The sequence below is a fragment of the Solanum lycopersicum genome, chromosome 1 (assembly GCF_036512215.1).
Source record: "Solanum lycopersicum chromosome 1, SLM_r2.1".
Lineage (NCBI taxonomy): Eukaryota > Viridiplantae > Streptophyta > Magnoliopsida > Solanales > Solanaceae > Solanum > Solanum lycopersicum.
In genome coordinates this window covers 76,034,536-76,049,832 of record NC_090800.1, presented here as the reverse complement: position 1 = coordinate 76,049,832, position 15,297 = coordinate 76,034,536, and the positions used below count along the sequence as shown (strand labels likewise).

General features: G+C 31.6%; 1 protein-coding gene across 4 annotated transcripts; it reads right to left on the bottom strand.

Moving 5' to 3' along the window:
• Positions 1-149: 149 nt before the first annotated feature.
• On the bottom strand, positions 150-8,869 carry LOC101246959 (squamosa promoter-binding-like protein 7). 4 transcript variants are annotated; one of them, XM_010324701.4, is made up of 10 exons: positions 8,001-8,869; positions 7,121-7,296; positions 6,649-6,860; positions 6,479-6,553; positions 6,274-6,381; positions 5,775-5,892; positions 5,453-5,588; positions 2,799-2,958; positions 1,606-2,082; positions 150-791 (listed from the first exon to the last, which is right to left on the bottom strand). In XM_010324701.4, exons 1-10 carry the CDS (start codon positions 8,579-8,581, stop codon positions 489-491), a joined length of 2,346 nt encoding a protein of 781 aa, XP_010323003.1. In that variant the 5' UTR covers positions 8,582-8,869; the 3' UTR covers positions 150-488. The 4 variants fall into 4 exon arrangements, with proteins under 4 accessions (XP_010323003.1, XP_069155524.1, XP_019070792.1 ...); XM_069299423.1 differs by having other exon boundaries at positions 150-776; XM_019215247.3 differs by having other exon boundaries at positions 5,453-5,591; positions 8,001-8,861.
• Between the last annotated feature and the right edge of the window lie 6,428 nt (positions 8,870-15,297).

Below are 15,297 nucleotides of genomic sequence, written 5' to 3'. Positions count from 1 at the left end.
TGATAGAATTTTACCTAAAGATCAATGCAAAACAACAAGGATATTGCTGGAGATCAAGTTATTCTACAACTTGAGAAATACGCTATTAAAGGTCCTCGAATCACAAAAAAGAACAGAATTCATCAGAATTTCACATGAAACGCAAAATATAGAGCAACACTCTTTAGCATTGAAATAACAGGCATATTCACATCAAAATGTTTCAAGAGTCCAAAGCTTAAAGAAGTTGAGCACAAATAGTATCAGTGTATCTGCTCTTTGGGGACAACTGATGTCAGCAATAAAAGGCTTTTAGGGTGACTATCCAACAAATTGTACAAAGAAACTACACAACTAGTTGAAGCTACATAGCTGATACAGTTTTGTGTTTACATAGCACAGGTAATATAGTACATCAAGAATGCCACAAAGGGGGACCCCGAGCAATGGAGATCACACCTATATTCTGTGACTGCAGACCGTCATTTTGGTAAAAGTTACATGCAATTTTAAGTTTTGTCAAACAAACACCTCCGGATTGTCATAGCAATGTCACCAACTTTTCTAGGATGCAGGAATGTTGCACATAGACCAAGACACAAAGCAAAACCAGAGATTACAAAAACAAGAGTACGAGACGTCAATAGTGTCTTTCTAACCAAGAAGCCACAGGACTTCCCTGATTGTTGTTCCTTCACTCTCAATGGCAATTCTGCATCCAAAAGTGGGACTCTAGAAGTTAGCTCCCAATAAGTAGGACCAAACTCTATGTTGTGCTTATGTGGTACCGCTGTGTCCTGCAAATTAGGAAGCTACAGATAAAGTTAATTAACATTAGGTATGAGATATAACCCTTTGAAAACACGATTTTCTATGGTAAAAACATGAAATGAGCAGCTACAAGACATTCTGAAGGTAAAAGTGATTCAAATGTGCCGCCCTACTCAAATTGTAACATAAAACATATTAATGACCATCAGTAAGCATAATAAGTGCATAGATATTGTCGTTAAAAGCAAAAAGCGGTCAGTAAACAAAACCAAACATATATGAAACAGTGATTGAATAGCAACTAAAACAATTAAATTCAGCATCCAAAGTAGCCAATATACAATAATCCCTAGATTAATCCAACTCCTCAAAGTTGAGATTCAACGAACCAATTATTTTTAAGTTGGGATCCCTTTGCACGTCATTGTTTGAAGCCATTGGGATCCCTTTGCGCGTCACCATTTGAAGTGTACAGCTTCACCCAGGACGCGATAATGTATTTGCTTCCATTCAAGCGACCAATAGAACTCTTCACCAAGTCAAGCTCATTCTAGATGGACTAGGCGCTTGGTCATGTTCAAGCCTAGGGAAGAACAATTTTGATTTGAGCTTCAACGCCAAGGTACGTTTTTTATGTACCAACCGGTAGATATTTTGGCAGCTTATTCACCAGCATAAAAATAAATGTAAAAGACTATTCTAACTCAATGGATTTAATTTGAAGACAATATGGCAGCACGCAATTGTGCAACATGCTTGGATAACATGGCAATGTCGAAATGAGATTGTCACTTGATTGATAACTGGAAAAGAAGATCGCATGTGATTTTGGAAGATTTGACTAGAAGTATTTACCTCCTGCATAATTTGTCCTGAATCTCCCGCAAAATATTCCTTTAGATGCAATCTTTCCTTGAGCAGAATATTTTTCTCGAGAATATTCTTCTGAAAAAGTGTCATGTCAGCATCAGTGATGCCAGCTAACATGTTTCTCTTCACTATATTTTCAAAATAAGACAATACTCTTTCCAAAATAATAGTTGACTGACTTTCCATTAAAATGTTCAACAAATAATTAAATCTCTGCATCTGTACAGACGCCAGAATCTGAACATTTTCTGATGAAGGCTCCCTTAGTAACCATGCCACATCCAACATAAATTCTGAAAATTCTGACTTTCTAGACGTGGAAGCTTCACAGGGAGAACAAACAGCAGTGCATTCTGACCCTCCAGAACAGAACTTCCGTTGTATTTCCTTCATTTCTGCACAAATATCCTTTTCCGCAATGAGGATGGGGATGAAGTTAGATAAGCCAGATTCATTCTCAACCTACAAAATAGACCAGGTTGGATCATTTCAGCCAAGATTAGTGAAACACAAATACATGTTCAACAATATTTAATGCATGAAGAATTGATATCTTGCAAGAGATAGCACTCTGTTACTCCATCAGCACTCATATTCAATTGGGATAGACCTTTATGTTAGAAAGTTGAGGTTCATTTCATTGGAAATTATCATCAAGAACGTGTTATATAGAAGTTACAGAGGTATAGTTAGCTCTGCCTTCTTCTTTTTCAATACAAATGATGGTGCTGTTTGGGTCAATTTGCACTCAACTCAACGAACCCATCAGACAATTTTACAGCTCACAGATACATGTGCCAGGTAAGTCTGCCCACCAAGGGTGATGCAAATAGACTCGTACTGAGTGTTTTTGCTAGAATTTGAACCTGGAATATCTGGTTCATCACTATTATGCCTCAACTCAACCACGCCATTGGGAATTATTATTAGCTCTTCTCCTCTCGTGTACGGGACTTGTAAAATCTATTAATGTGACAGATTTTCCTTCTCAAAAATGAAATGCAATTTGACTTTTTCTAACATCATTCCTTCAATAGTTCTCTTTTATAATATAAAACTATATAAAAGATATATAATGAACTGTGCACGGTGCCTATTATATGAATGATAACATTTATAGGCCAAAAAGACTAAACAAGAAATGAGGACAAAAGAAGATATTTAGTTAGAACTTCTACCTCAACAAAAGCGGGGCCAAAAAGATCTGCTTCAGTTCTAGGGACATGTATCTTTAATAATTGATGCTCCGTGCTACTAGAATCACCTTCATATTTACAATCTGATGGTACGACATTGATATCATTCCCCAAATACCTTCCCCCAAATGACACAAGAAACCTGTATAGTGTCAAGGGCATCAAAATGTTAATCTATAATACCTGATAAAAAATAACATGAAAGATAACATCAATTTCCCTGGAAAACCTCCACGGCAATAGCACTGATAGGTGTTTAATTTATTTCAGCTCTGAAAAAACAAATTACAAACTTTCAGAGCAAAACTGCAACTATATCTATTAACATAGCACGTATGAGTGAATTGTCCCCAACAGGGGGAAAGAAAGTTGGTATGAGGGAACAAAAAAGCTTCGAATTTGGTTAATATCCTGCTAAATCTAACAAAAAAACAGTTCATAGCTCATTAAATGATCTGTAAGCACAATGTGGTCAAATGCATGTGTCACCAAAAAAAGGAAAAGATAAAAGATGTGAACAAACAAGAAAGCTTGCAATCTGGTCTCATCAAATAGTTGTGACGCCCATGACAGAAGCCGGGCTAATGAAGGTGAGTCAAAGAGAAAGACTGGCATTCTTTCTAGGTTGACGAGTTTCTGGAGAAGACTACTTATAACACTTTAGGCAAATTTCATATCAGAAAAGAAGAGGAGTTGAGTGCTATATAAGATAGAGCACTAGTTCACATGGTATACGTGCCTTAGGGCTCAATCATGGTGTAGCCCGAGGCACAAATCCCTGACATATGTTGGGTCGAAGCAGACAATATGTGTCATGGGCTTGGACTGTGATAACAGTCTTCTGAAGTAAGCAAACAGAGCAGCCATGGATCATTAAGACAAAATACAAACTTATCTTTCTATTTTACTCCATCAAAAGCAATACTCCGTCCAATTGTATGTGAAGTATTTGACTGAACACAGTTTAAAAAATAGAAGACTTTTGATATGATAGATGAATATATGTGAAGTACCAAAAATTTTGTTCAAGGTTCAAACTTTTTTTGATAATGATATGCTAAGTACCAAAATTATCCTTTTAAATGACTGATGATGAGAGTTTCACGTGTCTTGTCATTTAAATGAGTAGTGGTGGGGTCCCAACAAGCATGAGGATAGAATGAGGATTTTGTTGGGACAGGCTACAACGGTAAGTATGTCACAAATTGAGACTGATAGAGAAATATCTATAAAGAGTATGATTCTAGCCCTAGATACTAGAACTCATCTTCTATTTATTAATATTATAAATTGCACCATCCTTGTAATAACTAAATTCACCTCATCAATTGCTCATACGGGTGATTGCCATCTATGCGCAACTAAGAGTTGCATTGGAGAAGGCAAACGAGGAAAGCAAGATCTTCTCTTGCTTATTCTCCGCTTTGCAGCCTATTGTCTATGGCATTTTATAGTTTCAAAAGTGTATCAGGGAGCAAACAATTTCATCACCACTACGAGACATGTCCTTTCTTTTGTATTTTGTATATATTTCTGTCTCATCTATTTTGAACATGAGTTCCCTGTTTTACTACACCAATAGGTGCACACAATGATGAAACATGGGGTTACAGGTATTGTGTTAAGAAATAAAAATCCCTGTCCTAACACATCAGTAACCTTCCTAGCAAACTTGAGGTCATCAATAATAGATCACCATAGCTAATCTATTTGCAACCACTGGAACTCATGGAACAACTGTTACTTTTTATTGTTTGTCATTATTGTAATTTTAGCTATGTTCTGCAAAATGTTTGTGTTGTTTCTGGATGCTTTTTCTTATTTTTATCTTGATAAAGTAAAAAAATTGCTGACTAACCTGTATAAAAGAGGTGATACACGAGGCATACGGTATACCAAAAAAGTAAAAATCCTACAAAGAATTATATGGTTTTCTACGAAAGACACCCTACTTTCTATACTTAAAGTGATCTTGTAGGTGCCTCAAAAAGAAATAAGCGCTAAGTGCCCCGTTCCTCATATGAACAAAGTCAAACACTACCCTTACAAAAGCTCTCCCATTTCAATTTAAGTAACATTTATATACTATAAATTTGTCACAATGTATTTCTCGCATTTCTTAATGGTCATTTACATTTGTAATTATATAGGTTGTACAAGATTATACACATCAAATATCAAGCCAAGCTCGTACTGTGACCCTATGATCTTATATTATCATACTTCCATTTTATGTGCCTACTATATCCATACTACTCACGAGTCTGGCACAGCCCTTCATCAAAAGTTGATCTAAGGACCAATGACATCTCTTTGACACCTAACCAATACTTATATGCTCTTACATTGATGCAAGTCGCCTAATTCAATAACTTCTATCCCTCAACAGTGTGGTTAACATCCTTGTATCCTGCTGAACCAAAAAAAAAAAAAAAGCAACCACATACAGACTCAGTTTCTAAAGCTTGGATATGCTAGTTTTTAATAGTCGGCGAGCTTGAGATTTCTTTCGCCCTTAAACAACCCAATTCCTATCATAATATCTCCTGTTAATAATTAATGAGGAACTCAAGCTACATAAGCGGAACAGAAATAAGCAGAATATTAATTCAGGGAAATATAATTTTAACTCATACCGGAATCTGGGCTGCATTAGATTGCTTCCACAGGCAAAAAATTCCATAGGCTTGCCAGCCTCAAAGCACGTAGGATAAATAGACATAAGCTTTGGTGCTGGTCCCTTCAGCTTGACTTTAACTACTGAATTTTCACCTGCTTTATCAAGAATCGTTGTACCCATTTGATTAAAATGAAATGTCGGATCAGTAGCATAAGCCAAACAAGATCTATATCAAATGAACAAGTAATGTCCCAAAAATAAAGGATTAGACTAGATTGATCTAATATAAGTTCGTCGCAACCACAGCTTGAGGGTCGAGAACTTGAACTACCATTTACCTTTGGTAACACGAAATACCATGTTGTTGAGATAAATAAGAAAGCTTCCTCTTCCACGAAGCATGTTTCCAGGTGATGCAATTAACTCATATAAGTGTGCAGCTGGGTCTTCTAGTAACTGTTAAACCCGATGTGGAACTCGATCATTTAGAAACAAATTATGTTTAATAAACATAACATGGAAATTCACAACTAAATGTTACAGAAGCCACATGTAGAGAAACAGTCGAACAGAAAACAGAATGATAACTCTTCAGTAATATCAAACTCTACAGCCTTTCATTTTCATTATAGCATTGTGTTCTATGAGAGGAATTCCTGACTTAGTAACTCAACAGATAGTCTTTTAATTAAGAGATCACATTAATAGTAGTACCATTCAAAGAAAAGATTCATCAGTAACTCAACAATTGTATTAATCTATGGTAGTACCCAAATACATTAAGACTAATCACACGCAGAATTGATTATCACCAGAGAGGAACAGTGACTATATTACCTTACCCCACTTGAATGTCGGCATTGCAACAAAAACTGTCAAGATTGTACAACCTGGACGAATATAGCCCTCCAATTCGACAGGCATACTGGCCAACCACTGGAAGATCTGTAAAGTAATATGTCAATTAACCCGAAGAACTCTATCGAAGAAAAGAATTAACATTCTCTTATGTACTAAACTGTAATAATAATCCTTTAAGTACTTGGTGCCGGAGTCTTCGAGGGAACTCTGCGGGGTTCCAATCATAAAGCTTGAATGAGATCCGACCAGTGGGACACTAGCCAAAAAGGAACAATGACCAGTTAATTAAAAGTATAGTCCAGATATAAATGGAAATAATTGACATTAAAGGACTTATGTCAGCAGACCTACCACTGAAGAAAGGGCACTCTTGTTGTCATAATATGATGGAGAATGGGAATTTTTGTAGTTCTCCTTTTCTGCATCAACCTGTGTTTCACCAGAAGCTGTGAAACTATCACTGTGATTATTCTGGATGCCTTGAGTAGAGCATATCGGCACATGTCCTTCAGATTCTAATAGGATTTCCTTTTCTCCTAACTGGCTGCCCATGCATGTGTTATCTGGTCACCCAGAAGATTTTTAGGAAATACACTAAAACAAAAATTTGAAGGATAAAATTAATGTTATTGACAAGGTCATGCCATGCCTGGAAAAACAGAACTTTCTCCAATTCTAACCATGTTTGATGGAAACATATCCATGTTATCAGTTCAAACTAGTACCCTAAGATATAGAACATGGCATCTACTATAGATGAATTAAAGGTAAAGTGTACAGCGTACTACTTTCTAGCAATGAGGTTTACTCAAGTTCAATATACCTTTGACGATGTCGTCATCACCACTAACATCATCAGCCGTTGTGAGCTGCTGAGATTCCTTTTCAGCAGACGTTTTGGACGTATCAGTGGCTTTTCTCCTACGCCTGTTGTTGTGTCGCTCTAATTTTCTTCTACAACTACGCTTACCTTCATCAAAGTCTGACAAAATATGAAACCTGGAAAAGGTATAGCACCATTAACAGATTAGTTGCATCACGAAAAGGCATGCGCTATTTTAGGATATCTTGCAAGTTCTTGACAAAATAGTTGTCTACACCCTACAGTCTCGCATACATACATTTAAAACAGCTGCACTACAACTGAAATGTCTGTCAAAGGAACTCCAAGACAAGAGAATCCTTAATTTAAAAAAGAAAAAAAACTCAATAGTAAGCAGATCCCACAAACTATAAATGTACTATATCAAGCTAAATTAAACGAATAATCTTTTTAAGTACAAAAGTCACCAATAGTTCACAAACTAATCAACAGGCTATACAGTTATCACCACATCCATCTAAAGCCATCTGTTGCAAACATATCAACTTATATTTCTTGGCAGGCTCTGTGAAACTTTCTTTTGTATTACTTGGAGCATTTGTTTTGCTTTGATCACTTTGGGTACTAGTAAAAGATACTTTAGACATTTCTCTGAACTTTTCATTAAGCGGTATAACATGCTTGTACTTTCAAATCAATAAACAATAAACAATGTTTTAAGCTCCAATCTCAAACTAGTTAGATTAGGCTATATCTATATTTGTTCTGCCCTACTTATACTTATAAGGGCTGTCAACCTACTGCACCCCTCCATCGTTTATCCAGCAACACTCTACCAGCATATAACTTTTTATACTCATCAGAAAAAAAGTAAACCTACTTGCCACACTGCTGACAATATCTCTTACTGTGCCCATCGAGAACCACAGAAGTTGCATTAGCACAACGTAAGCACACCCTGTGTCTCTTATGATACCCTTTCAGCTCACTGATATCCGCCTCACAATCGGGTACTTGACACCTCGCCCCAGCTCCGGCAGAAGCCCGTACAGTCCTAGCCCGTTTCTTTCCTGGCCCAATCCCTGCCATCTCCTCTTCCTCCATCTTCTCATCTAACTCGGGGCAAGCACACGGGATCCGACCCGCCAGAAAATTCGAGCACGCCATCCTCGGGTCCCTCTTCCTGATCCGACCCGCATCCGTATCTTGGCTATGCGGTGAATCCTCCGAAGAAGGTATCACCGGCGCCACGAATTCTGTCTCCGGCTGCTGCTCTTGGTGAAGTGGGTCATCGAATGAGATGTTCAATTGTTCGTGTAGGTCGAAGTCGAGTAAATCCGACCAGTCAAAATTGGATGAAGCTGCGGGGTCATCCCCGGAAAGCAAAGAGGAAATCATCTGGGTATTCCTTAATTCGGTCGGAACTCCCGTTTGTGACGATGAAAAAGGTTGATTATGCATTTTCTGACGAAGCTTCAGCCAGGATTCCTAGAAAACAGGAAGTTAGTTAGTAGATGAGGGTGGTTGGCCTAGAAAGTAGATTGTTTGGTGGGGGTGGGTGGGTGGGGTTAACGGAAAGAGATACAGAGAAGGTCAGCCGTCGGAGTCAGCGGCGGAGGGAGGCGGAAGGCGGTGGCGTTAGGTGACAAGAAAATGGGGTAAAAAGATTCTCTGTGAAAAAAAAAAAATCAGCAAATGTAGGGACATGATAGTCTTATAGACTACAAGTCATCATAAATAAAACTATATAGTATAGTATTATATATTATTGGATATAAATATGGAAATGGAATTAATTTTGTTTATTTTATTAAAAGTCTTTTGACTTTTTGGGATATTATTATATAGTTATTACATTGTATGTATAATAATAACTACTAATATTAATAATATAAAATAGAATATTTTTTGCTGTGAATTAAAGGTTACTTAATTTAGATCTTATACATTCCAACTCATCTCTTTAATGTCAAGTCAAAGAAATATTGTATGCACTTTGGTTTGTTTGATGGTTGATTAGCACACAAATTATTACTTATCAAAATTAATATAATGTTTATAATTATGATTTACAATTTACAATTCATCACAACCAAAAAAATCTATAAATCATAAATTAATTTGTGTATTATATTATGTATGATAGAAAAAAATTATTAAGGTAATTCAAAATCAAACTAGAACAGTTAATTCGAATAAAAAAGTATTGATTAAATGGTTTAAATATCAATTTTGATTATAATCTTTATCATCTAGTATTTAAAGTTTTTGACCTGAATTTAATTTCATATTTTTATTTTTGATTGTCTTAGGTTCTTGGTTATTCAATAAGGTGCTATTTACTTTGAGCAAGATAATCAACTCATATTGTATGCGTGGTACATTTGGTTTGTCATTTGATTTAATTTTTAATTGTTTTTTCAAAAAAAAAATTGTGTGTATAGCCGTTAAATAGATAATTGAATCAACAATTATCAACAACGGATAAATCGATATTTTAATGGTTTAGCATGTTTACAAATCGACACCCTATAAGTTAAATCGATAAACTTTAAAATCGAACAAAATCAATTGATACCCAACTCTAGAAATAACTTTTTTTTTTAATAAAAAAACTATAGAAATAATTAATACATGAATAACTAATTAATATTGCATGACTAATCTATATATAACTAATTCTATCTCTAATTTACTAAGATTTGCATGACGCTAACTAACCACTAATCTACCTTTTAGTCTCAAGAATAAGAAAGATTGAGAGTATGAGTTTACTTTTTCTAAAAAAAATAGTGATATTAACGGTCGATTCAAGCAAGATGATATTAGTCGATATAGTGTTAGAATTACTATTACATGTCAATAAACACGATGATCTTATTGGCCTAATTAAAAAAGAAATCAAACTTATTCGTTTCAATAATTTGACAAACAAATAAAGGTAAAACTATTTGATTTGAAAGAAAAAAATCTCATTTGATATTGTCCTTCCTTATCTATTATGTTGATCGCACTTGTACCTATGTTTTAATTATTTGGAGATTTCAATTTACCGTGTTTGAAATTTGAATTTTGATTTTCACAATAGTAATTAATATATTTTAAAAATATTTGACAAATAATATTAAATGAAAGGTAATAATGTAATTTAAACAATATCTGAGAAGAGACTTAAACTTATATACAAATTGTATTTGTTGAATACGTTTTATGCATTTCTTTATCCAATCAATTAATGTTGAATATCAAATGAAAAAATAAGTATTTTTGTTTGATACGATAAAATTAATAAATAAAAGAAATAAATATATATTTTTAAAAATATTTGACAAATAAAATTAAATAAAATAGATAGTAACGTAATTTAAACAATAAACGAACGAGATTGAGACTTACACATAAATCGCATTCATTAAACACATTGTATGTCTTTCTTTTCTCAACTAAATTAATGTTTAGTATAAAAATAAAAATAAGTATCTTTTCTTAATATGACAAAAGTAATAAATAAAAGAAATAAATTTATTTAAAAATTATTGAAAAAATAAAATTAAATGGAAGGAGTAATAACATAATTTAAACAATAAATTAGAAGAGACTTAAATTTACAGATAAATCGCATTCGTTGAATTCATTTTATGTTTTTTCTTTCTCAGCTCAATTAATGTTGACTATAAAATGTAAAAATTAATTATCTTTTCTCAGTACGATAAAAGTAATATAGAAATTTTAAACATAATTGACAAATAAAATTAAACAGAATAGATAATAACGTAATTTAAACAATAAATGAGAAGAAACCTAAACTTACACATAAATTGCATTTGTTGAATGCGTTTTATGCATTTTTTCTCAGCTCAATTAATATTGAGTATATAATGTAAAAATAGTTATCTTTTCTCAATACGAAGTAATAAATAAAAGAAATAAATATATTTTAAAAATATTGGACGAATAAAATTAAATAGAAAAGGTAATAACATAATTTAAACAACAAATGGAAAAAGACTGAAACTTACACACAAATAGCATTCAATAAATGTATTTTATGTCTTCCATTTTGAGCTCAAGTAATGTTGAGTATAATACATACATACATACATACATACATATATATATATATATTATCTTTTCTCGATATGATAAAGTAATAAAAAAAGAAAGAAATATTTTAAAAATATTGGACAAAAAAAATTAAACGGAAGGGGTGATAACATAATTTTAAAGAGACTGAAACTTACACATAAATCGCATATATTGAATGCATTTTATGTCTTTCTTTCTCAACTCAATTAATGTTGAGTATAAAATATTTTTTTTTAAATCTTTTTCTCGATATGATAAAAGTAATAAATATATTTTTAAAATATTAATTAAAAAAAATATATAAGGGGTAATAATGTAACTTAAACAATAAATGAGGAGACTGAAATGTACACATAAGTCGCATTTGTTGATGTGTTTTATGCCGTTCTTTTTAATCTCAATTAATGTTGAGCTTATCTTTTCTCAATACGATAAAAGTATAAAATAAATTTTAAACAAATAAAATTAAATGGGAGGGGTAATAACATGATTTCGACAATAAATGAGAAGATATCGAAACTTACATATAAATTGCGTCTGTTGAATGCTTTTATGCCTTTATTTTTTAACTCAATTAATGTTGAGTATAAAATTAAAAAATAATTATCTTTTATCGACACAATAAAAGTAATATATAAAAGAAATAAATATATTCTAAAAGTATTGGACAAATAAAATTAAATGGAAGAGGTAATAGCTTAATCTAAATAATAGATGAGAAGAGACTAAAAATTAAACATAATTAAATCGCATTCGTTAAATGCGTTTTATGCCTATCTTTCTCAACTCAATTAATGTTGAATATAAAATAAAAAAAATAATCATCTTTTTCGGTATGATAAAAGCAATAAATAAACGAAATAATAATAATTTTAAAATATTGGACAAATAAAATTAAATGAAAAAGATATTAACATAATTTAAAGAATGAATGAGAAGAGACAGAAAATAAATATAAATCACAGTCGATGAATGCATCCCCCACCCCTCTTTTATTAAAAATATTGTATTCAAGTTGTGTAGCTAAGAACCAATATAAAAGGACTAATGACTACTCCATGTGTTAACTAATAGTTATCTATTATACTATTTTGAAATGTCTAATAATACTTATTTATTTTATTAAATTATTTAATAATTTTATATTTATTTTTTAATTTACTCTTATCATTAATTATCATAATTTTCAAGGCATTACATATATTATATTGAAGGCATAATATAGTAAAATTTTTCTTCTATTTTCTAATTTTAAAAAAGTAAGCAAAATCAATAATGAATCGAAGATGTACATCTACTAGTATTCTTACAGTTAATTGCTTTCCTTTAGTGTAAATTTTAGACCATCTGCAATCCACCTTTATTTTACTTTCAATTCTCTATATTTAACGAGTAAAATAGAAAATGGGCACTCTAACCCATCTCCAAACCACCCTCTATTATCTATTTATAGAGAAGTTAGAGAAGTACTATTCATACTCTATATTTCACTTTTTGATTATTATATTATTATTTCTATTATACTTTTTAATTAACATACTATTTTACATATAATTTCATTAATTATCTTATATTCATAATTCTTTTTAAATGTAATATTAAAAAAATATACTACTTTTATTTCAATTTAATAGTCTTTACAAAAATTATCTAATTTTCATCAATGATAAAACAAAATTATTTTATTATTAATTTTCATTATAAAGAATACACAAAATTAAAGATGTCGTAGAGGTTGCAACTCCAACTATAAAGATTGTGATAGATGAAAATATCCGTTTTAAACAATTTTAGCTAGACATAAATTAAGGACAAAAATGTTCATTTTGAATTTCGTAATGCATTGATAAAGCATTTATGGGAGCAACGTAATAATTTCAAAAATTGAATATTTGTGTAATTGTATGTCACTTTTATTTTAATCTGTCCATTAATTTATGTATTATATTATATTATACTTCTTGCAATTCATGTTATTTAAAAATTTAGAACAAAATATAACTTTATATCACACTAAAGATCATATCAAGTAATTATTTATGAAAAAAGAAATAAAAGGATTTATATTATGAAATAAAAAAATAATAATATAATATTGAAGAGAAAAAAAATCATTTTTAAAGAATAAAATAGAAAATTAAATCAAAATTGATTGTCTGAAAAAATAAAAAATTCGCAAAATAGCGGATTGGACTGAAGATGCCTTAGCCTAATATATAAAAAGAAATGAGTTGAATTATTTTCATGAATAAATGAGAGTTTGCAAAAAAGTTTTCGCAGTGTATAAGCGAAAAATGGAATGCGACTATGATAGCGAAAGGTGAACTAATAATAGAGTTAAAATGACGACATTTTGTGTACTACAAATTCAAATAATTGTTGTTGCATAAATATCCTCCATATTTTGACGTTTTCTTTACACCAAAGGACCCATTTTTAATCATCATTTTCTTGAATTTTTGATAGCTTTCTAAAGTTATTATGATTAATTTTTACATATGTATTTTAATTATATTTTGTTTATTTTAGACATTTTATATTATGTTCTTTTGATGTTTCTTTTTTTCAATCTTCTGTTGATCCTATGTGAGTATTGACCAAACATGTTCACGTAGATTAAGTGACCAATTATTTCATGCTAACTCGTTTTTAAAGTCATATCATTATACACACAAAAATAAATTAAGAATAAAATTAAGCGTCAAATAAATTAAATTTCTCTTCTTTTTTTTAATTGTTTTTTGCTTCATTCCAATCCCAGTTAGAATCTTAGTTGAAAATAATAATTCAAAGTTTACGTAGGAATAATAAAGGGATAATGCCCAAGTACCCCCTCAACCTATGCCCGAAATCTCAGAGACACACTTATACTATACTAAGGTCCTATTACCCCCTGAACTTATTTTATTAATAATTTTTTACCCCTTTTCGTTCTACGTGGCACTATCTTGTGGACCCAACGAAGGTTGACTTTTTTTTCAAACTAGTGCCACGTAGGCTAAAAAGGGGTAGAAAATTATTTATAAAATAAGTTCAGGGGGTAATAGGACCTTAGTATAGTATAAGTGTGTCTTTGGGATTTCGGGCATAGGTTGAGGGGTACTTGTGCATTATCCCAATAATAAATTAATTAGAGAAATTATTAGTTATTTTCAATACATAGAAATACACAAAAATATACAAAGGTTTATAAATAAAATATTAGAAATACACAAAAATATACAAAGGTTTATAGATAAAATATTAGAAATACACAAAAATATACAAAGATTTATAAATAAAATATTTTCATCATTCTCCGTCATATAGGTACGATTACCTTATATAATTGTGGAATATGTTTAATCAGATAGTTTTTCCCAATTTTATTATTGTTAGTCAACTTGTTGGTATCCAAAAGATGAGCCAAATTCAAAAGTTTAATCCCCTAGATAGTCATTTAAGTTTTTGGACTGGTTTAAAATATTTTCTTTTTGTTGTTTAGGACAAAAATATCACATAGTTATCATTATGTTTCTAAAAAATATACTCTTTCTATTTAAAAAGAATGACATACTTTTTTTATCGTAATTTAAAATACACTCTACATATGACATAATAAATAAAATTTTGAAAGGCCATAAACAAATCATTTGGCAAAATGAATAAAATTTCAGAAAGTCTGATATCATACATACGAGATAAGCAAAATACTACTAAGTCACAAGCCTTTCTAATGTTATAAAAGGGGTAGGGTGGTCAACTTAGAGGGCGCCCGCCTCCTCTTCAGACGTGTCCTCAAGCCTTTCTAATGTCATAAAAGAGGTTGGGGTGTAACTCATACCCCACGTACAATTCTGAAACAAATGTGACCACAAAAAGCAATGACGGAATTAAAATATCAATGATCTTGTTCTCGAAACATGAGAACTCACCAATTCCCTGATCAAAGTGAGTAATCCCAATCTAAGCACGTCTAAAAAAAGAAATGTCAAATTCTGTATTATAAAATAATATAAACACAAGTATGTATTAATATAATTAAAACTTGTCATATTCTGATTGATCAAATCAAATCTTATCACTATATCAATATAATCCATCAATAATCA

Bases quoted from the DNA above. Each gene is read 5' to 3' on its own strand.
- LOC101246959 (XM_019215247.3), bottom strand. From the start codon at position 8,581: ATGCATAATCAACCTTTTTCATCGTCACAAACGGGAGTTCCGACCGAA. The intron at 7,297-8,000 runs GTAGGTTTACTT...TACCTTTTCCAG, and splicing joins TATTGTCAGCAGTGTGGCAA to GTTTCATATTTTGTCAGACT. The intron at 5,893-6,273 runs GTAATATAGTCA...CGGGTTTAACAG, and splicing joins CGACATTCAAGTGGGGTAAG to TTACTAGAAGACCCAGCTGC.